The sequence below is a fragment of the Suricata suricatta genome, chromosome 3 (assembly GCF_006229205.1).
Source record: "Suricata suricatta isolate VVHF042 chromosome 3, meerkat_22Aug2017_6uvM2_HiC, whole genome shotgun sequence".
Classification (NCBI taxonomy): domain Eukaryota; kingdom Metazoa; phylum Chordata; class Mammalia; order Carnivora; family Herpestidae; genus Suricata; species Suricata suricatta.
Genome location: NC_043702.1, coordinates 160,418,786 through 160,443,492, shown reverse-complemented (window position 1 = coordinate 160,443,492; position 24,707 = coordinate 160,418,786). Strand labels below are relative to the sequence as shown.

General features: G+C 37.5%; 1 protein-coding gene across 1 annotated transcript in view; it reads left to right on the top strand.

Moving 5' to 3' along the window:
• The window catches only part of USH2A (usherin), a 697,677-nt gene that overhangs the window by 285,833 nt on the left and 387,137 nt on the right, over window positions 1–24,707 (top strand). The window contains exons 25-29 of the mRNA XM_029933401.1: window positions 951–1,081; window positions 6,098–6,371; window positions 11,455–11,658; window positions 11,786–11,866; window positions 14,458–14,652. Of these exons, the coding sequence (XP_029789261.1) occupies window positions 951–1,081; window positions 6,098–6,371; window positions 11,455–11,658; window positions 11,786–11,866; window positions 14,458–14,652 (885 nt within the window). The remainder of the gene's footprint in view (window positions 1–950; window positions 1,082–6,097; window positions 6,372–11,454; window positions 11,659–11,785; window positions 11,867–14,457; window positions 14,653–24,707) is intronic.

The window sequence follows — 24,707 nt, the reverse complement described above, 5'->3', positions numbered from 1 at the left end:
TATCCTTTGCACAATTTCATCCCTCCGGTCCAATTACTTTGACCTCATATGAACCTAGTGTCCCAGACTTAACCAGTTATGCCATGATACACATAAATAGAGCCTCCATGTCTGAATATGTAATATAAGTTGTAAGACTCATGGATGTATATTTGTGTGTCAGATTGCTGTTACCCCATGGCAATCCTCAGTTTATATACAGTAGTGTCAAAAGTATCTTTTGGTAAGTCATTTGCTTTACTTAGAATGTAGTTTTACTTGGAAAGATGTTTCAGAAGTGTTTTATTTACCAGGTGAATCCACAAATATCTATTTATCCATTGTATAGATGGACAATATTCTTGAGAGTAAAATTTCAGCTATGTAATGGGTGTGTAGGTTAGCGAGGAGGAGCTGGAGGATGTCACGGCCATCACTGCCATTGCTCCAAAGGCTGCTGCAAATGCCAGGAGCAGTGTGCCTCCCCAGCCCAGTCTCTGCCTGTCACCCAGGGTAACGAGGTGGTTGGGAATATGGCGGCCTGGTGGATCATACTTCTTCAAATAAAAGCTCCCCTCTGCTTCCTACATTTATAACTAAGCTGGTTACTTATTAAGTTGCAGAAAGATAAATAATATCCTAGTCTGGGTTTTTTCTCAACACTGTCATTATTCTGAATTTCTCTTAGTCAATGGAATTTCTTATTGTGAATCCTAATATAAAACAGTAATAGTCTTAATTATATCCATGATTTACAGAGTAAAATACTTCCTCCTAAAATGTGTAGCAAGTTCATTCTGCTACTTCTGTACGATTACAAGGGGGATTTCTCAACATTGATTTGCATTTTCTTTTGCGAGAGATTTACCCAATGACAAATGTACTCAAAGATGTCCTCCTTTTTGTCACACCTTTATAATGCTGGCCTATTGCTTTACACATGCTGATATGTACTATTCTTTTCTTTAAAGGGTTCCTGGAACTTCCATCTCACACATTTCATGGTGGAATGGATTTTGAGATTTCCTTGAAGTTCAGAACCGACCAATTGAATGGATTGCTTCTTTTTGCTTATAACAAAGATGGGCCTGATTTTCTTGCTGTATGTGAATTAACTTAGTTAAATTTACTTAAAAATATCAGATATAACTTTAACATAAAAAAGGCATGTGTTAATATTTTGCTAAATTGGGGTTTCTCTTGAAATTCATTTTTATTTTCATTTTCTTAAGTCATTTTTAGTTTTGGAGTCTTGTGAAACATTTTGTGCTTTAGGATCACGATTTGTTTTAAATGACAATTATTACTGTGAAAATAGTAATTTTAGCCAAGCAGAGTTATTATGAGGAATTATTAAAAAAAACCCACTTAGTTTCCCAACATCTGAAAAATGTTATATTTCCTTTGTTATTTTTTATATAATAGTGTCAAAACTATATGTATTAATGCTTCATATTATACACTCACATACACAAAGTAAAGTATAAAAGTACAGTAAACATTCATGAACCTATCACCCAACCCAAGAATTAAAATATTTTTTGCCTTTACTTATAGGGTCTTTCCTATCTCATTTCCCTATCTCCCTTTAGAGGTAATACATAATTAGAATTTTGTGTTTACCATCTCCTTGCATGTAGCTACAGTTTGATCAAAATGAATGCCTGACAATTCTTGTTTTTGACATTTATAAAAGTTGCATTATACTCTACCTTGGGCAATTGTTTTTTGCACTAGAGATCATTTTCTGAGTCACTCATGTTCTCCATGTAGGTATATATTTTCATGGCTGTGTAATTTATCTCTTCTCCTGTCAATGACATATGGTTATTTCCATGTTTTTGCCATGGCAAACAGAGCTGCTATAAAGTTTTATAGATTTCTCTAAATACAGTCGGCAAGTGTAATTGCTTTTATTTGCCTTTAATCAGATAGTCAGATATCATTGCCCAAAAATAAGTATGTTATTAAAATGTAAATTTTTTACAAAGTTATTTTAAAGAACTTACGTAGAATCAAGGGAAAATTATGAGCACCTTAATCTCATTGGTCATATCTAGGCAAATAGGTAATAAAACACAAGTCTTGGTGATTTTATGATTCTGAGATATTTTCAGTTCATTGATTTTGTACATTCCTAGATTATATAATGTCAAATTTGCTGCCGAGGTAAGGAAATATATTCCTTCATAGAATTTATTATAACTTCATCCTATTTAAAGTATTTATTTGTCCTCTTGTTTACTATTGGCCTCCCTTTCTGAAATGTAATATTTCTTAACAGAGGAATTTTGGCTATCTTCTTTACAGTTCTATTTCAGTGCCTAACTCTTTTTTGCTTTAACTTTTTAAATTTTTTAATGTTTATTTTTGCAAGAGAGAGAAAGAAAGAGAGAATGAGTTGGGAAGGGAAGGGAGAGGGGGAGACATGGAATCTGAAGCATTCTTTGGGCTCTTAGCTGTCAGCACAGAGCCCAGTACAGGGCTGGAACTCATGAACTGTGAGATCATGACCTGAGCTGAAGTTGGAAGCTTAACCAACTGAGCCACCCAGGCACCTCTTCAATGCCTAATTCTTGCACTTATTAAATATTTGATAAGTATTATTTGATGAATGAATGAGTGAACATATGAATGAATTTATCTTGTGATTCTCACTCAGCATTCTTAAAGCATCTACAAGTGTATAAATCTTGGAGAGAATACAAAGACATTTATCGTTTGGCCTTTTTTCTCAAGAAGCACTTTCCTCTTTTGGAGGCTCACACATCCTGATATACTCACATCCAACCCTCATCTTCTTCCATTCATTGACCTTGAAAATATAATAAATCACTTTATTGAATAATGTTAATTTTAAGCTTTAATGAAATAAACCTTAAAGAATCAAAACATTTTGATAAATATATATTGAGTGTCTACTGTGTGCTAGGGTTTCTTTTAGTACTTGCAATATAGCTATAAAGGAAGCAGACATTTGTAGAACTTACATTCTCCTCCTCTGTCTCTGAGGACCTAAGCTTCTCACAGATTATTCCTCAGAAAAAAATTCTTCCTGTTATCCTAAGTAGCTTCAGCATACATGGCTATCCCCTGGAACTTGATTAGCTTAGAAAGTTTTTACTGCTAAACTCTTAAATCTCAAAGTATAACTTCCTACTCTTTCAACTCTCATTCTCTCTTACTGAGTTCACAAAGACATTGAGACCATTGGCTATTAAACCATTTTTTGTTTAACTTACTTGCTCCCTTCCTTAGACACCATAATACAGCTTTTCAAACATTTTTTTTCTGCCAAAACCATCAACTTGTATCTTCAATTCCACAACTGAGTCAATGAGTTTAGCCCCCTCACATTTCAGTTTCAACAGCCAGTTTACTGAACACCATAGGAGAACTGATACAGGTATGAAGACTGGTGACACTGAGTCTTGAGGTTCCTAATTCCTTCATTCAACAATATTTATTGCTTATAGGATCTGCTCATAGATTAGATGTAGAACATGAAAGACAAAGAATGTCAGGACTAGGAACCACCACAACCTGAATGTCTTCAGGTAGTCTCATTCTTATAATGGATAGAAACACAATCTCCTCAACTTCCAAACATTTAACCTACAACTTTTTTTATGAGCCAAGTCTTGGTTTCACTCTCTCCTGAATCAGGAGGACAAATATATAATTACCATGCTTCCAACCAAAGTTCATATTTCTACCTTTACTCTAGATTCTCTTCCTTCTCCTGAAAGATCTTGTGCCACAAATTATCCCTTTTGTTAGGTTCCAATGTTCCTTCTACATAGGCTCTTCTCCCTCAATGTATAACATGGTTAGGCCTCATTTATCATAAATATTTTTCCTTTTGAAAACTTAGAAACTCCTCTGTTGTATTTCTCTTCCCTTCAGAGTCTATTACATTGAAAGATTTTAGTGTGGTTCTTTTCACTTTATTTTTTTTTTTATATATTACACCTTAGTCCTCAAACTACTGTAAATACAGTTCCTACCTCTACCCATTTCACTGCAGAACTTTCAAACATTGCCAGTGACCCCTGCATTTTCTAGTCTAAGAGAAAATTTTCAGTCCTTATTTACTTGATCTTCTACTGTCATCTTTTCTTCTTAAAATATTCTTCCCTACTGACTTTCCAAAATACTAGTTGCTCTTGATTTTCATTAAATCCTTGGCTTCTCTAAGAAGATCATTGTTAACTTAAAGAATTACATCTACTCTACCTTCCCCTTAAAATGTTAGTCTTGCTGAGGACTCTCTTTTCCCTGCTTTGATACTAACTGGATGATCTTATTTAACCTTTCATAAACCTTGTCTATTTTACTGGTCTATCTTTATGTTCAGCTGCCTCAAAAAAAGTTTCTTCTGAATGTTTTATAGACATTTCAAACTCAGTATGTTTAAAATTGACCTCACTCCTCACTGACAATGATAATATCAAGTCTTTCTTTCTAGTGCTTCCCATATTGTGATGGTGGTAAAACACACCCAGGCAAGAAGGACCATCGGTATCCTTGACTTTCTTTTACTCATTTAATACATTCAGCTGTTTGCCATGTCCTGCTGAGACTTTAAAAGCTGAGTTGCATTTTAAAAATACCTCTTTGACTGAGTTTTTACTGTTTTCACCATTGTCATCTTTATTTCAATAGTTCTTGTCATTCTTCTCACCACTGTAGTGATTCCCTAATAGGTTTTTCCAATTACACTCTAGCTTTCATTTCCAGTATGAATTTCTTATGACCTAAAGGGAAACTTCTAGCACAAGATAATACTGGAAAGAATATAGCCTCTTGGTGTCAGACAGACAAGAGAAAGATGAACATTTTTCCATATCACTCAAAACCCTACAAAACCTTGCTTCCACATGTCTGGCAAGACTCTCTCTAACCCATACCCATATCTCCCCCCAACCCATGCATCCTCTGTCTTATCTAATTTAGTCTTTTTTTCTAAACCTAATGAGCTCATACATATCCTCATGCCATTGAACATGCTAATCTCCCTGTGTTGAAGCATTCTCCATGAATCTTACATACTTCCAAAAATCTTAATTTAAACCTTCCCCAGTTCCCAAGGAACAAAATGTATATCCTTTCTTTGCTGTCATTGTGCCCTATTCCTCTCTTGGTTATAGTATTGCCCCAGAGATTTGCTATTAGAAAGTGTGATTCTCGGGAACACTGTTTGTCTTAGAGCAGAAAGTTCATGGAACATGGTGGGGGACTCAATATTTATTGAATGAACAGATAAATGACTCCTTATCCAATGTACTTCACAAAGATGAATTTATATCAAAAAAGTAATTTTATCTGGAATTATTTAATTTCATTTCACATGATTGGTATCAAATTTTTAAGTATATCCTATTTTTGCTGATTTGAGTTCTAACAAAATAAAAACATAGTAGATAAAATAATTGCATGTAACATTTTGAAGGAAAACATATGGAGGCATTTCCTTTACCATGAAAATGTGAGTAAAATGTATTCGTATTAGAAAATGGCACCTTAATTTAAAAGAATACACATAGAAGCAATTATGTTAGTTTGAGATTTAGAATAATAAAACTGAAATATTGAATCAAAATTCATCTTACAAATTTGAAATTGAGTTCACCAACCAGTTAAAATAAACTTAATCAGGCTTGACATTTCATTTTCTTATTGTCTTGACATATTTTCCCCCCAAATTAAGTTGATATGTGAAGTAGTATTTTCTCATTTTCTAAAAACTCAAGTAAAAGTAGTCCAAACTATTCTCTTCAGTCATTCAGTTACTTATGCTTGGGTTGAATCATTTACCTATGTTGTACCAAAGAAATAATAATACAAGTTTTTGCCTACATAATATCATATCACATTGTATGATCATTAGTGGGTATGAATTGGACTCAAAATGACATCCTTCACATCAATTATAAGCTCACAGAATAGTCCATTATATGTTACTCCAGTCCTGCTTAGAATAAAGTGGAACATTTTTATAGAGTGCTTTCAGGGAAATTTGTTGCTTTTCTACAAGAAATTGACCTTCTGCTCTCTCCCAAACTGCCATTCTGCAGTCTTTTTATATACCTATTTTCTTTTTTAATGTGAAATACAGATGGAACTGAAGAGTGGAATATTGAGCTTCCGGTTAAATACCAGTCTTACCTTGACACAAGTGGATCTATGGCTGGGGCTGTCCTATTGTGATGGAAAGTGGAATAAAGTGATTATTAAAAAGAAAGGCTCCATCTTATCGGCAAGCATGAATGAACTGAGGGAGCATGTGTCGCAGTCCGGAGCCCAGCCACTGATGGTGAACTCCCCCGTCTATGTGGGAGGGACCCCCCACGAGCTGCCGGACTCCTTTAAATACCTGAGTTTGGAACAAGGTAAAGTGCAACTGAAAGAATTCCCACATAAATACAGCCCTGGTATTACCCGGCTTTGGCGGGTCCATGTTTTAAGATATAGCAACAGAATCAGGCTGGAATCAATACCCTTTTTTGAAGAATTTTAAGCTCTAAAAAAAAAACAAAAAAACAAAAAAACCCGGGGGGACGCCTGTGTGGCTCAGTCAGCTGAATGTTTGACCTAATTTCAGGTCAGGTTATGATCTCATAGTTGGTGGGATAGAGCCCTGCATCAGGCTCTCCACTGACAGCAGGAAGCCTGCTTGGGATTCTCTTTCCCTCTCTCTACCTCTCTCCCACTCACGTATGTGCTCTCTTTCTAAATAAATAAAACATAAAAAATTTTTTTTAATGACAGAACATACTGGTTTTATATGTTACCCTTCAGAGTGTTCCCTAATACCTATTTCTAATTAATATATGTATTCTAACTTGTCTTCAACGTATGCAATTATAATTTGTGTATATATTTCCTCATGTTGGCTCTGGTTCTTTTGAATACTGACTATTATCTGTATTCATAGATTAAAAAAATAAACTAGGTTGGTGCGCACAACTAAGAAAAATGGCATTAAATTTACTGGGATATTTTTCTGACATAACTGCTAATTGTGTCTGTACATTTCCGTGGAGCTCCCAATAGCAAAGTACATGAAATGGTGGCTTTGGTTGAATTTTAAACATGCTGGTGAAAAACCTATTTTTCATGTGTTATTTTTAACCTGAATGAACGAAAAGGTAAAAGCAAGCATTTAAATCATAAAATGAATTTGAACATAATCAGAGAAAGTTTTAATTCAAAAAGGCTACCGGTAGCTGAGTACAGTCTGTGTGCAAGGCACAGTTCTGAAAGCGTTATATGAGAATATCCCTAACAGGCCCACAACTTAGGTTTTATTATGAATATCCCCATTTTGCAGATGAAGAAACTAAAGAACAAAGTAACTTGCCCAAGGTCACATGGCTAGTAAGCAGCTAGCACACCTTTCTGTCTCAGGCCAGCCTGGTGTCAAAATCCACTCTCCTTATGATAATCAAGGATTCTCTTTTATGACCATTGGCCAGTATTCCTTTGGTATAAATTGAGGAAAGCACAGAAACTTCTAGTTTGTGACTAAGCCTGCTCCCATGTAGAAAATGTTCTTTACCTATTTCAAAATCTATGTACCATGAATGGTTAAAGTTTCCATGAAGCAGTCTTTGCCTCTTTGGTAAGTACATAAAGATTTAAATGCCTTTGAATAGAAAATATATGGCAAGCTCTAAGGAGACTTTTAGAAGGGTACTAGTAAGGAGTTAATGAATATCTGGGGTGTAAGACAGTAATGACATTTTCCAGGCACTTAAGATGTAACAGCAGCTAAAAATATTACATTCGTATAAGGGCTTCTCCTGGTTTTCAGATTTCTGAGGTTAGAAAGAGCTTGAAAACTCTTTCTATGAGCAAGATTACTTGATCCTATTTACATCTAGGAAAAAATCCCCTGTATCTGTGCCCTTGTACTTTCAAAGTACAAAAACCCATTACTATGATGGGCATAGAGATGTGGCTTTAGCCAAATTTTAACTGGATTATAAGACGATCATGATAGAAGTTCCACACATCAACATAAACCCGAAGGGGATAATTTAATCTGCACTATGAGTTAAGTCTAAGATACTGAAAGACATTGTATTTATGGGTAATACTAAATTTTTATCCCTGCAGTATCATACATATCAGTGGTTCTCAAGCCACTGATAAAATATTGTAGTAGTAGCTAGAACATAGTAAGAACTCAATAAAATGAGTTGTTATTATTATTACTATTCAAGATACATCGGAATCTCCTGGAAAGGTTATTAAAAATGCAGATTTTATGACCCTATTCCCAAAGATTCTCTCTCAGATGCTTTGAGTGATACTGATCTATATAAGTAACTGCATGTTTTATATAGTGATCAGGAGAATGTCCACCATATGGGGGTGCTGCCTGTATGTAGTAAATTGCAGTTAAAATTAATCATGTTCACTTACTGTCTTTTTTCAACCCACTATCAAATGGTCTTAAAAGTGTTCTGTGCTTCTCAATTAGCACCGTTTTTCAGAGGCTCTATTTTGTGGTCATATTAGTGCTATTTTTCTCCTTGTCCGTTAATATTGTAGTCTTCCTTTGAATCAAATGCAAATTAACTTTTCTCTCTGGTTTGGAAATGCTGGGCAACCTAATTTGCTGAAGATATATCATCTCAGACCATGGGCATTTATCTTAGAACTACTACCACTTGGGACTATCGCTTACCACCAGGTTGGGGACGCCAGGGCCGTGGCACATGGCATCACAGGTTACGCTCTACCCAAAGTCCTGGGTGGAGAAGGCAGGAGTAGCGGCTGAAAGCACACAGAGGAGCTATTACTATGCTCTACCGTTGTGACTGAGTTCCATAAACTTGACTGTACACAACGGTCACCATTTTATATTCACGTTAGCATGACAGACAGCAAAGTCAGCTCCCGCAAGGACTTCCTTCAAGCCCAAGTGTCCCCCTCTTGGGTGGTGATTTGTCAATGTAGAATTCTGGGCCATCTTTTAGTTATTTGGAGGCCTGGGGGTGGGGAGTCATTTCTGATTCTCAAGAACAAGCAAAGGAGGCTTTGGAGAGAAAAGTCCTCCCTTTCTCCTCATTCTATCCTGACATTCCATTTATATTTTGAAGGCAGTTGAAGAATATTCCTGGGGGATATTATTCTGATGGTGCAGAGTTGGAAGAACAGTGACTTGATTTGGCAAACCTGTCTGTCTGTTTTAACATAATATGGTAAGGACCACACTCTAGAGCTCAGGTTTCTTCACCTCCAAGGCCAGAGTGCCACTTCCTAAGGAGAATTCATGCTTAGAAACCTCATCCAATAACTCTCTTCCAGAATGAAGAAAGGTTACCTCGATGGTCTTTCTCAAATTTTAAAATTCTATCCCATGGATTAATTTTTAATTAAAAAATTTTTAATGTTTATTTATTTTTGAGAGAGAGTATGATTAGAAGAGGGGCAGAGAGAGAGAGGGAGACACAGAATTGGAAGCAGGCTCCGAGCTGTCAGCACAGAGCCTGACGTGTGTCCCAAACTCATGAGCTGTGAGATCATGACCTGAGCCGAAGTCAGACCCTTAAACAACTGAGCCACTGAGGCAACTCCCCATGAATTAATTTTTAAGACCTTCCTTTTTTTGTCTTCATTCTTTAAATTCAGAAATATACATAAATTTTGACCATCTTAGCCATTTAGTGCACAGTTCAGTGGCATTAAGTATATTTATGTTGTGCAATGGCCACCATCCATCTCCAGAACTTTTCCATTTGGTAAGACTGATACTCTGTGTCCTTTAAACAGTAACGGGACTTTTTTTATGACAGCACTTCAATGTTTGCCAGAGCTGCCTTTCCACTGTTTGCATTTCATTGTTAGGGAAACTGGCATACAGAGAAGTTAGGTAGCTGAGCTATAAGCCATCAGAAAATCACTGCTGGTAAAGAAATCAGAATTCTGAACTTCTGAATTTTCAAGCAGATGCTTTTATATTGAGCTTCATTGCTTTCATTTCCATTCACCCAACTTATGGAGTGTCTACTGTGTGTGCAAGATAGACTAGCAGTATTGATCAGTTGGGCCTAAAAGAACGTGAATAATAGCAAAGTCATTTACAAGGAAATAGGCTGCAACTTAATGTGTTAGAAGACATAATAAGACATCATATAAATGCTGAAGCAAACAATATGGTCATTGTTACTATTAGCTTATTTTACTGTTAGGCTTTGCATTATGTTTTATTTTCTCTTCCTGCTGATGTGCTTTAATCTTGAAAAGAGCATGCGTTTGGGGCCCTTGGAACTCGACAGTATTTTGTTCAGTAAGAGTGTGTGTGTGCTATCTCCAACCCAGTCTGTTTGTCCCTTCTTTTACAATTTTGTGTTTTCTGTGCAGAAGGCTGCCAAACCTCAGTGAGCTGATCTCTGTTTACACAAAATAGCATGTAATTCAAAGCCATTGCTACTGCCTGGCTGACTGGATGCACTGTAGTTCTCTAACAAAAGAGATACGCATATTTCTAATCCATTTCTTCCACATTCCCTGTTAAACTTCACAGAACTATACTGCACTGTGGTCATTTTAAAGTCATTGGAGTAGTGGGGCGTCTGGGTGGCTCTGTGGGTTAAGCATCCGACTTTGGCTCAGGGTCATGATCTCACCATTCATGAGATCGAGCCTTAGATTGGGCTCTCTGCTATCAACACAGAAAGTCAACTGGGTAGAACACACATTGTGAGAAACCTCTGGATATTGCTGTTGCCAGAACTTGAATTTGCTCCTCTCATGCTGACGTGAATATGTAAGTGGTGACCATTGTGTACAGTCAAAATTCTGGAACTTGGTGACAATGGTAGAACATAGTAATAGCCCCTCTGTGTGCTGCTGTAACTGGGACTTAGTTCTATCACTCTGAAAACATTCTAATAGAATTTATGTCAGTAACTTAGGATTCCAGAATATTCTGGAACTGTATTCTCCCTCTTGGTGTCTTGCATAATAATCCTCAAAGGGTATTCTCCCCCATCCCCACTGAGCTTGTTAAATAATTGTGCTCCTTCAAATACTATTTTTGGTGTTTAAACAGTGACTTTTATATGTAACTGAATCTTCCAGAATTGAGGGACATGTGGCTGGCCCTCTACCATAAGGTCTAATTGCCTAAATTTTACTTCATAAGAATAAAGATAATGAGAAAATGTGGGCTTAAAGAAGTATAATAAATACTTTCAATTGAATATACTCCAGTTGAATTATAATTATCAGCTCATATATTTTTTCAAGATAAATATAAATATTTCCTCGTGACAACTTAGCCTGGTAAAAAGCAGAAGGAGGAGGCCTAAAGGATTTCCTGAATGAGACTCCAAAGTTTAAAAAATTGTATCGACAGCAACTCGCACACCTCATCCAAATGTAATCCTGCAGAGGACAGAAATGATCGGTAATTAATGACTCAAGCCTTTTATGTGATATTAATCCCTTACTATTTGCTAGGTTTCGGTGGTTGCATGAAGGATGTTAAATTTGCACGGGGTGCTGTCGTTAACTTGGCATCTGTGTCCAGCAGTGCTGTCAGAGTCAATCTGGATGGATGCCTATCAAGTGACAGCGTTGTTAACTGCAGGGGAAATGACTCCATCCTGGTTTACCGGGGAAAAGAGCAGAGTGTTTACGAGAGTGCTCTCCAGCCCTTTACAGGTAACGCGGAGGAGCTCTAAATTAAATGTTACTTGTCTCCCCCTTGCCGCCTCTTCCCTCCCTGCCAGCCCACTACTAGTCTAGATGAGTAATATTTTAATCCATCTACTTTTTATTTCCATTTAAGAATACCTGTATCGAGTGATAGCCTCACACGAAGGAGGTTCGGTGTACAGTGATTGGAGTCGGGGACGTACAACAGGAGCAGGTAAAATTTTATCTTAAATGTGTATGTGCACACATATACGCATCTGTGCATACATGTCTGTGCATGTAGGAAAAAGAGGAGACTATTACCATGAAGCAAGTAGTATGTTTATGATCATCTGACAGAACATGGCTTGGTTTACAAATGTCAATGGCTAACATGCTTAGGAGGTCAGTGCTTTTGATTTTTCAGTTATTTAGTAAGTGTTTGCTCAGGCTTGATTCTTTCCTCTTCAGATGCAGAAGGAAAGAGGTTCAAGTTGTCTTAAGGATCTAATAGACCTGGATCTGTAGTAATACATCTAAAGACAGGAAACTTTATAGACTGCACAGAACCCAAGGAGCCAACGTCAGAACCAATCACCATGGGTGGGGGTGGCGCCCTCTCGATTTTCTCCCACAAAGGGTACATTTGAAACCTGTACCCAACTGGAAGCAGATGTATCTTTTATCACCTCATGGCAGATGTTTGCCACGGTGGTGACTCTTAGATTCTTACAATGACTCTCCCAGGATAGAAACTGCTGATTGGTCTAATGTTTTTGAACTGAAGGAGGAAAAAAACAACAGAAAATAGAATATATTAGATCAAATCTTAGACAACTTATAAGTGATTTGTACTTCTCCCAGTGACCACAACATCTTTTTATGCGATACCATCACAGGAAGGCATTCATCGTAAAATGTTTTGCAAGGCAGTAGCCTTCTACCATTTTGGGTCATATATTGGTCAGAGAGTCAAATACATGTCTATAAGACTGCCAGTTATGTCTCTTGAAGGAAGTTCATCCTTAAAAACTCCCAGTTTATCTACAGGTGTGTTTTTCACCAACATATTCTTTCATACTTATTGACCATGGGCTACTAACCCAGACGACTTGTGCGAAATCTCCTTAGTCTAGAATAACTAAACACTGAGATGGGCTACTAAGAATAATTTTCAAAGCTCTTTGCCTACAGATTTTCCAGAAAAGGACAACCTGACACTTTTCCAGGGTGATTTAAATTATCACCTATTTATAGGCAAGACAATGTGCCGAACAGTCTCTTAAAATCCTGTTCAACTTGAGAGTTTGGAGAAAGCTCCTATATAAAATATTCATTTGTTACTGGCATGTCCTCTGCCCCTATTTCACCTCCTCTGCTTTATTAACAAACACACTATAAAGCCTGCTTTCTGTCCAAGTCAGCAACATAAATAGGGGTCTAGAAAATGCACTGCTTACAGGGCATAATGGTGCCCATTTTGAGTACCACAGAGAAAGCATGCAAATAGAGCTCTGAATTTATAGCAATGATCTGACCACAAAGTCTTATGCCATAAATTCATATTTACAATCTGACCACAACACTGAGCAGCTACATGCTCCCAAGGGTGGGAGAATAATTGCACTATTTAATTATTTTTGAGTCAGTTTTGCTCTGTCCCTTATGAGAAGGCCATCTGTTAGACGGCACTGTACTTCGCCCTGTACCACATTTCAGAACTAATAAAATCAACATCACTCCCGTTGTCCCTCTGCTTGCATGTTGATTGTGTGGCCTGTGAGTGTTCTGTAGGTGCCCGTGGTGTTTTAACTGCACAGACAGTGGCTCTCCAGCTCTGTGCTTCCTTCCCTCGAAGCCGTGTCCCTTGAAGCTCTCCTATTTTATTGGTCTGAATAGGAAAGTCGAGAAGGAGGATAGTTGATGTGGGAAAACTAGACTGATCCTCCATCGACAGGGCTCAGGAGTCCGCGGGCAGCTAGAGCGGGCCTCTCATCCATCATCCTGCCATGGAGTTCCTTGGGTTTTTTCTCAGTGTTCCCAGAGCAGTCGGCTGTGATGAAGTTGTTACTGATCAGAACTGGAGAAATATCTAATAAATAGTTAAAGGTTATGGATTTCTAAAATGAGGGGCCCCAGCTTGTGAGTGAGGTTTCACAGTTCCTTTAAGCATCCTCATTCTCTGTTCCCTTTTTTGAGATACTAGGAAGAAAATGTCTCTGAAAATGGTTTTGTATTATCTCAAGGGCGCCAGTGTCTCTACCCCCTAAAATCCAATTAGGAATGTATCCTGTATATCATATCTGGTAGAACTTTGCTTTTTCAAAATTAATTTGAGAAACAATTGAATGTGGAAAATTAGATCAGACATCCACGTACAATACAATCACATTTGTGATATTTTTTGGCTAATACATTGAAGATATAAAAGTGTCAAACCACTATGTATAATAACAGTCTAATTATCTGGCTTCAAAGGGGTACATCATTATATTGTTTGAACTTGTTATCTGCCTACCATCCACCTCCTTCTTTATGAGTGATGTTTAAAACATGTCTGGTACATTAAATGTTTTTGGAAAACCTGGACTAGACTCGAAAGAACGTTATGTCGATGGAGTTTTGATGGTTTTGAAATATCGTTTAAACTGAATGGCTCAAGATGTGCAGTCATATTAAATCAATGCTGAAAAGTTACAACTCTAATAAATTGTATTTATGCTAATGGTTGAGTCTGATTTACTGCGGCCATTAAAAGTGAAGAATAGGGGCAATCGTCTTCTCAGAACGGCCATTTTCTCTGTTTTCTCTTTTCTTCTTTCACAGCGCCACAAAGTGTGCCAACTCCCTCAAGAGTCCGCAGCATAAACGGATATAGCATCGAGGTGACTTGGGACCAACCTTTTGTGGTTAGAGGTGTAATCGAGAAGTACATTCTGCGGGCCTACAGTGCAGACGGCCCCCGGTCACCCCGCACACCCTTGGCCAGTTCCGAGTTTGTTAATACCAGCGCCCTCACAGGTAAAGGTGACTCCGTAGGGAGGTGATTTTATTAATTTTCTTTTTCTTTTGATTTTAAGTAAAAACATTCTTCAAGGACTTTTCCCCCTCAGACATGAGTTACTCATATATTTTTCCTGATAAAAACAGCAAGAACCATCTAATGAGATGGAAGCTTATATCTACCTAGGATAAAGAAGATATTCTCAAATGTTTATGGGCTCTTATGGAGAGCTTTATCACAAGGTTGATATCCTGTCCTCCCTAAAAGATAAGGCCACAGAAGGCATTAGCCCTTACACCCTCCACAGACGTCATTTAGGAGTCTTATGTATACACACAGAACCAGCTTACCAATTTCGCCATGCAAACATTTATTCTTTGGGACTAACCAAAGTTCACAGCACCATTATTTACTGGAAAATTGTTGATTAAACCTAATCATGTCAAGGTGGAGGAAGACGAGAGCAGCGGCAGTTTGACTGGCAAACCAGTGAATCCATTACTCACAGGGCGTCATGTTGCACAGAACGGTTGGAGGGGAAAGTGCCCGTACACATCACATGCATGTCCCATGCTTGGATGCATGCACATGGAGTAAGACAACAGTTTTCAGCCTCATGAAATGTTAAAGCACATTTTAATGGAAAGTCAAGTTTCAGCCTTTGGCCAAAAAAAGTAAAATGCATCAACACATTTGATAGGAAAAAACGTCTTCTCTGTCAAAGAATTTTCTCACTTGAAAAATGATAGAGATTTTAGAGTCGCTTTAATTATCTTTCAATCTCTGTTGGTAAACCTCTTCTAGGCTTTACTTCCTTCTTTAGATTTGTTAGAAACTACCACCCAAATATATGAACAAGTAAGCACAACTTCACATCCTCTAGTTCCTTCTTTCCTATTTTACCTTCCTGGTAAAACTCAACCCGACTGAGCCCATAGATTGCTTTTGCCCAGACTGCACATTGAAGCTAAGTGGGCTGAGGAAAAAGTGCAAAAACAAAAATGAGCAGTTTGTCACTCATTTTCAAATGGGCACTCAGTAATGATGCCAGTCCTGCCATATTTCTACAATAAGCTCCTTCTTTTATTCTCCTCATTAAATATTTTAGATTTTTTCAAACTATCTAAATGCTACCCTCCCTTCCTACTCAGCTGAGTACTTATGCATTAGATCATCTTAGACACCAAGAAGAAAGAGAAACTATCATATAGGATTTCTGTGACTCTCTTACTTGCAAACATATATATTTATTGCATTTTTCTGAGCAGTAGTGTTGTTATTAGGGGTTAAATGAATTAATGTTTACTAAAACATTTAAAATTGGTTTTGGTATAATCTAGGCATTTGCCATTCGTGTTCTCTTTATTTTTTACCTTTCTGTTTTTACCAAGCTTTCCTTATCCCATCAAAAATAAAATCTTCAGAAGTCCTCTGAACCCCAAGTCTTCCTGCCTTTTCAGAGATGTGACTGGTAGATTCTGTTCCTCTCAGTCATATTTATAACCGCTCTCTGCACTCTAGTGATTCACAAGGGGTGGCTCCAGGCCCAGCATCAATAGCATCACCTAGGACCTTGTAATGAATGCAACTTCTCCAGCCTGACCCACTTGTGCTGACTCAGCAACTCTGGAGGCAGAGCTCAGCGATCCTTGGATTTAATACGCCACCGTCCCCCAACTCTAATGTCCCAAAGTTGGAGAACCACTGCCCAGATGGATTTTTCCCAGGATCATTCAAAATATGTCAATTCCCGTTGTTAGACAACATAAGCAAGCAGACTTAAACCCATTATTAAAACCATCCTTTTATTTGAATTCCTTTCCAGCTATGGCTTCCTTTCTCGCCTTCCCAAACTTGCTTCTAGCGAGAAGTATTTTGGATGTTGCATCCATTTGTTTCTTCACTTTATGTGGCTTCTGCTCACTTGCCTTGCAAAGGACACCAACAACTTCCATATTTATCTAGCTAAAGAATGCTTTACAATCCTGGTCTCGGTGGCTCAGCATCATTTTACACAGTAGAATTCTCACCATTTATTGAGATATTTCTTTGCTGCAATGACTGTTCCATTTTCCTCCTGGTTCTCAGCCCCTCCTTTTTTATTGTCCTTTTCTTACTCCTTCTGAAGCTTGTCTCTACATTTTGGGGAACCTCAGGGTTTGGACCTGGAATCTTTCACTTTCTTTCTTTTTTTCTACATTCTCCATGAAACTCATCAATTCCCACAGCATCAAATAGCATATACATGTTACTGACTCACCAGTCCATTTCCAAATGTGTGTGTTCACCTGCATTTGGAAAAATGGACATTTCTAACAGATGTCTCATAATATCTAAATTGACCATATCCAAATCTGAACTCTTACTCGTCTTGCATTCCCAGAATCAATAAATGACACCGCCAGACTCACAGTTATTCAAGCTTGAGAATGTTTCTCAACTTTTCATACTCATGCCTCATATCCATGTTTATTGATCCATTTTCCAAACAGTGTGTTATATTCATCTCTCTCCTGCTTTCTACGGTCCAAGCCAAACCACCAGTCTCTTACCTGTACAACTGCAACCCTTTTCTTTCTCACTATCAGTCTGTCCCACAAGGCAACCAGACACCAAGTCCGTCTCCTCCGAATCCTTCAGCTGCTTTCCACTGCTCCTCTCCCAATCTCATTTTGTTTCAGTCCCTCTTCATTGGCTGGACTTCTGACTTTTGCTGTCATAATTAATACTATTTTTTAAAAAGTCTTGGCCACTTGGGTGGTTCAGTCGGGTGAATGTCTGACTCTTAATTTTGGCTCAGGTCATGATCACAGTTTGTGAGTCTGAGCCCTGCATTGGGCTCTGTGCTGACAGCATGGAGCCTGCTCAGAATTTTCTGCTCCCCGCTCTCTGCACCTCCCTACTCTTGCTTTATCTCTCTCAAAAATAAATAAACATTTTTTAAAAGTCCATATGTAGGGGCACCTGGGTAGCTCAGTCAGTTAAGTGTCTGACTTCGACTCAGATCATGATCTCACGGCTCCTGAGATTGAGCCCTGTGTCCGTCTCTGTGCTGACAGCTCAGAGTCTGGAGCCTGCTTCAGATTTCGTGTCTCCCTCTCTCTCTGCCTCTCCCCTGCCCATGCTCTGTCTCTCTCTGTCTCTCAAAAATGAATAAACATTAAAAATCTTTTTAAAAGTCCATAAGTAAGCCTTTGAAGGAATTCTTGACAAAAATGGCAGGGTAAATCTCTCAAACCAGAACAACTGGATCAAAGGCTCCTAAAACATTATATACTCTTGGACCTTGAAGTCAAGCAGATATTGATAGAAAACCCTGATACCTACCCTTCCTGAACCTTGAGGAAGTTATGTGTCCTCCTGGACCTTTCCTTAATGTCTTAACATATGAAATGAGAGAATAATATTTACCTTGGAAGAATATCAAAAATATTAGGCAGTCTAATATTTAGCTGTAATGCTTTTTAGCTATGTCAACTTATACAAATCAGTTAACACCTGTGTGCTTCTGACTCTCTTTAAATAAATGGGAATGAAATAACCAACTACTTTATAAGATAGCTGTAAGAATCACATGAATCTGTATGTTTGTAAAGTGCACAGGACAGCCCTTGACACATGGATTGCACTGTGTAAGTGTTAGCTATCAGACATTTTTTAAGTGTGTAGCACACTGCTTAGCATATAATAATTTCTCAACAAAGAATAGTTATTTGTATACTGCCAAGTATACACCATAAAAGCTGTAAAAATATACTTATAATAATGAATGTAGTATAAGAGTGTGCATTTCATTTCATCCTAGTTGAGTGAGTTTTAGAGCTAAAACTTTGCAGTTTTTCAAAATATATCAGAATATAGCTTTAATGTGATTTATTTGATTACTATAGACATTAAGTATTTTTGGTGTTTACTAGTTATATATATATTCTTCTTTTATGACATTCCTAGCACTAGCAAGTTTCATTATCAGTTTTTCTATTGGAAGACTCACATTTTTATAATTGATATAAAGTATCTCCTTCGGAGTGCCTGGGCGGCTCTGTTGGTTGAGTGTCTGACTCTTGATTTTGGCTCAGGTCATGACCCCAGGGTCGTAGGATCGAACCCCGTGTCAGGTTCCACATTGAGCATGGAGCCTGCTTGGATTTTCTCTTTCTCTCTCTCCCTCTCCCTCCCTCCCTCTATCCCTGCTTATGCTCTCCATCTCAAGTAATAAAATAAAATAAAACAATAAAATAAAATATCACTTGACATATGAGGACTATTATATTTATCTTCTGTGTTACAACCCTTGTCACTTCTCATTTTTCTTTTCTTTTTTTTTTTTGCATTATGTGAAGAGAAAAGACATTTTCTATAGTGAATACAATATTGAAAAAACTTTTTGTTAATTTTCTGTGGGTAATTTGCAAAAGAAACCCATACTCTCCATTCAGGGTAGACTAATATTTGCTTATAGTAGATATACCACATTGATAATATATAATGTATATTCTCTGAATTAGTAATTCTAAATTTGAAAAAAATTCTAGTCAAAAACTAGGGACAGAAATTTACAAATTATACAGGACTTGTGGGGCCTGGGTGGCCCAGTTGGTTAAGTATCTGACTCGATTTCTGCACAGGTCATGCTCTCAGGGTTCTCATGGATGGAGCCCTGCATCAGGTTCTGTGCTGACAGTGCAGAGCCTGCTTGGGATTCTCTCTCTCTCTCTGCTCTTCCCTGCCCCTCCTCTCAAAATAAATAAACTTTTAAAAAAATCTTAAAAAAATATCAGCCTCACAAGATTCTGAAAGATATTCCCATGGAGAATAATATTCCTCCACCAGATTAAAACCAGGACAGTGTATTATTGGAGTTACTATAGAGCATGTCAGTCATGTGAATGATATACAGAGAAAATAAAACTAGAGAACCACTGACCAATGATTGATTTTTATATACCCAACCTGTAAAACACTAAGGAAAAATTCTCAATTATCAATACACTTTTGTTAATTTCTCTTTTGGAAACTCGCTTTTTCTTTGTATTTTCCCTTTTCTTATTACCTTACATTAGTTGTTTGTATTTTAATGTTCAAAGTCACATAAAATTAGTTTGATTTAGTTTTCTATTCAGTTTGAAACTGAATTGAGAGTTTAACTCATTCACATTTATTTTTCTAATCTATATAATTCTCTTCTGCCATCATATTTCATGCTTCCCAGTTTTATATGTTATTTTTTAATCCGCTTCCAAACTATTCTTTTATGTTTTGTTCTTGCCTGTGTGGACTAAGAATTCTTTAACTTGTTTCCTGATGAGGGGTTTTAAAGGTATATCTGCTGTTCACAGTTGTGAAATGAACAGACAAGGCTGTAGGTAGGAAGTAATCTTCAAGATTATGCGGCATGTAATGGTAAAGAGAAAAGCATGCTAGAAAAGTGAGAGCAGAAGGATAAGAAAGTAGAGAGAGAAGGCTGGATTTGGTCCAGATATTGGGGGGATGGACTGGATAGTGACTCCGGCTTTACCCATTGGTTGAGATAATAACGTATTGAGAGATGAATATAAGTAAAGAAGATCATGACCAGTTTTGCTATTGATCTTAAATAATCCCCCTTTATCATTTGTGAGGTGACTTTTGTTGAGATTTTAATGTTTACTTTTGATTGTTAAAATGATTTTTCTTTGCATGAAATAATGCTGATTACTAGATGCACAAGGCAATTTAGCTTCACTGGTTCACACAGAGTTTTTTACCAATTAAGTTATCATAAAATGTGTTTGTTTCTTTCATGTATTTCTTGATGTTCTATATAGAAAGCTCTTTTATTGTTCAGACTTGGGCACTTCTTCAGCTTGGAAAGTTTGCTATTGTATATGTCACTATTACTTCTGGTAAGAAATGGCGGTTTTCAATATTGTATGTTTTTTCCCGGTTGGCCCTTCTATTTGAGAAGTCCAGAACACGGCTTTGTAGAGTCAAATCAATCTGTTCAAATTCCAGCCCTATCACTTGTTAGATGTATGATCCCAGGCACATTAAAAACATATCTTTATATCAGAGTTTCCTCACATATAGACTGGGTATAAAAACTTTTATGTTATGGTATTGTTGTAAAGATAAAACATGAATTACTTATATAGAATTTTTGCTCAGGAACAGGCACATAGTGAATGTTCAATGAATTAATCATTATCTTTATACTACTTGGTCTCTGAATTCTAAGTTATTGCTTCGTAATTGTTTCCCTTTCATTTTCTGATGTTTCATTATTGATTCTGCTCTTTGATCCTTCTAAGGTGATCTTAAAATTTTTCTATTTCAGTCTTTTATATGATTTGCATTTACTTCTCATCTCATCTGGCTCACCGTGACTTCTACCTACCTCTCAGTATTCTCCATTGCATCCCTGTTGTTTACTATTTACCTTCCATCTCTGGCTTAATGAACTCCGAGTTGTTTTAGGTCTTATTAGTAGCATGAAACTGATCATTTAAAAATTATACAGATTTCCTGAATTAAGTCTGCCCAGAGCATAATAGCCTGAAGTTGGAGTTCTGGGCTCTCTTCTTCCTTTTGAGTCACAGATATTCTTCTCATTGTCTAAATGCACCCAACCCCCATGTCCATGGCTCACTTGCGCCAACCCTAAATTTACCGTCATATTCAGTGTTTGCTCAGGAAAATCCAAGCACTGTCAAATCACCCAAATAGACACTTTGTTTTTGTTAATAAAAACCTTCACTGGGATTTTGCCAGGTCAAATGAGGTAAAATTGCACCAGCCTTATGGCAATATACAAATCTCAACACTCTTCTTCCCAGTATTTGGGAAAGGAGGAGGGCTGATGCTATGGGCATTTCTTACCCAGCTGGGGATTTAGTTTGCCCTGGGCTCTCCTTCAAGTAGTCCATTTGTCTTGACCTTGTGTCCTTCCAGATATTTCTAAATCTTTGGTCATTTCATTTGTGTCCTTGTAAGGCTGCAGTTCTCAACCATGGGTACCATGGAGTACCTAGGAAGCTTTAAAAAATACTGATGCCAGGCTCCACCTGCAGAGTCTGATTTTTTTCGTTTACAGTGCAGCTTGGGCATTGATATCTTTAAAGTGTCGGCAGGAAATTCTATTGTACAGCAGGCCCTGGAAACACTATTAAAGGGAGGAGTATGACATGGGGAACAAATCTCAATTTTACCCAGAAATGCTTATGGCAACTTCTACTTCCCAACTGAAACTTGAAAATATAGGACAAAGAAAATGTCTAGAGGGGCGCCTGGGTGGCTCAGTCGGTTGAGCCTCTGACTTTGGCTCAGGTCAGATCTCACGTTTGTGGGTTCGAGCCCCCCATCGGGCTCTGTGCTGACAGCTCAGAGCCTGGAGCCTGCTTCAGATTCTGTGTCTCCCTCTCTCTCTGCCCCTCCCCCTCTCATGCTCTGTCTCTTTCTGTATCAAAAATAAATAAAACATTAAAAAAATTTAAAAAAAGTCTAGATAAAAATGATAAAATATTAAAATTAAATATTTAAAAATTAGCAAAGCAAAATCAAAATCAAAAACCAAAACTTAGGTGTGTGAGCATTGGGAAGAAGTGGGAAATGCCAGTCACGCTTACAAAATGCAGAAAGCAAGAGAGGAAAAAAATGAATATTAACTAGGAGAACTAGAAGAATAGAATAGTGGCACAGAATATTTACCATTCATGAATTTGGCTACCAGAGGATTAAATGAGATGAATCCCAGTAGCAGTGGAGAGTCCAAGGGTTAACAGCCCCACTCAGGAGCAAATGGGCCCCTTTGGGCCACCAGCTCTGGATTCTGTGCCCTCTGAAGGCCAGGGTTCAGAGCAGAGAGCTCTTGAAAGTTCACGTCCTCAGCTGGAGCCTCAGGGTAGAAAGCCCTGCAGTTATCACTCCAGTGTATCTTTAGACTTGTTGCAAAGGGCTCCAATTAACTCTGGTAGCTCTTGCTGATTTTCCCTCCAGCCCTGTTAACATGCGAAGTTGCTTCCCAGAGAGACAGCCCTGGCATTTCCCTTCAAACCCAGGGCTGTTCCAAAAGTGACTTCACAATTTGATTTGAAATTATGTCAAGAATGAGTGGATTCAAGGATTTGCACATATATAACATTTTTTCCTTATATTAAACATATAAACTTAATTATCAGCATAATTAGTCTATCATCTGGCATAGTGTTAGGGCTATAATTGGTACACAGAAAATATTTTCTCTGTTTCATTGTTGCACTGCATTGAGCTAAAGCCTAAGAATTATATATTCCTTCTTTAGAATAATAAATGCTAAAAACTAGTAATATTTATTATTCATGGTAGTTTAGTGGAAGAACTAATAATAATCATCTTTCAGATTACCTAAATCCAAATTTATGTAGAAAAATAAAGGCATTTCAATTCATGACATAACTAATAATAAAGCTTTTGCTACTAAAATTGGTTCAGTCCTTAGATGCAGTATATTCTAATCTTCTACCTAAAGAAATTGGATAGCATACTGAAGATCCGCTGCTCATTTTTCTTTCTCTTCTGTAGCTGGTAGTAATAATGAGTGATTTTCAACTCTGTTGGTCAGAAACTGATTCCTGGCTTGCTTATAAAATACACATTGTCGAGTCCACCCCACAAGAGTCTGTATATGGGCTAGCAGTCTATACATCTGCATTTGACTGAGGGTTCCAGTTGGTTCTCTTGAAGAAAGTCTGTAGACCACATATTGTAGAACATGGGACAGGGGAATGGCCAGGAAAGAAGGGATCATTTCCACCTGGTGGGCTTGAATTTACCCCTACTTTGTTTTAACCTGCCCCTTGTCCCAAGTACATTAATTTTGCAGGCGGAATAATACTAAGAACAAGTGGAGAAATAGAGGCAGTGTAAGTAGGGCCTGTGACCCTTAAGGGCAGTGCTTTGAATGTTGCCCAAGGAGAAGAAGTAAGAATTACTTGAGATCTTGGTAAAATGCAGATTCTGATTCAGGAGATATGAAGATAGTTATGAGATCCTGCATTTCAAACAAGTCCAACCCTACCATAACCAATCCTGTGTGCCTAGAAGTAAGTCACAGAGCTCACTATTTGTGTAAAAAATAGAAAAATGAGTGCTAAATTTCAGGATGCCCCTTGGGTTCAGTGACAAAAGATCCTAGCGCAATTCAATAAATGAAATAGAATTTCATCTGCATGTATTTAGGTTGCATACATCTAACAACACATAACAAAAAACTTAAAATGATGGCACAAAGGACACTATCTAATTCTGTAATTGTCAATATCTGCTACCTGGGAAGAATATGCAATTAATTTTAGGGTTTCCCAATCATTGACAAAAAAGTAAAACTCATTGTTGGGGTGCCTACAAATGAATGAAGAATCAAGAGCCCTAGAGAATCTTTGATTCATGAAAAGTTAGAGGCATACGCAAAATCAAATGTACTGTACTTTATGGACCATACAAGGAGTTGTCAAGAGGACTTTAAATCATAAGTGATTTTGCCTTATGCCTGACTTTGGAAGTTAACCGCAGCCACCAGTCTATGAGTAAGTGAGATACTCTTTCTGGGTATGTGCAGGTATGTATATGTACGCATATACATATGTTCTATATATGTCATATATAAGCTATTTCCATACTTACTGAGAAGCCAGCAGGGAGATGACTATAATAGAAACTTCCATTTTTTTTTTCTATTCAGCTGGGAACTCTCACTCAACAGTTGTTAAAACTACCAATGGGTGTTCTTTGTACATCCAGGTTTTATCTCCATTAGACAATAAGGTCCTAAGGACAAGTATCATACTTTATATTTATTTTAAGTCTTGTTCAGTACCTTGCTCAAGGTAGATGATCAATACATTTTTCCTAAAGTGATGAAGAAATAGACAAATGAACAGATGCAACTTTCTGCTAACACCTCTGGTAGCAGAGTTTTATCCTGCTGAGTTGAGTATTGAACTACGGGTTTTCACTAAAGTCTCATCAGTGCTATAGTTCTATAATTTTATGAAATGATGTACAGAATTCGGACAACTTAAACATATATTTGGAACTTGATATGCATATTCCCAAT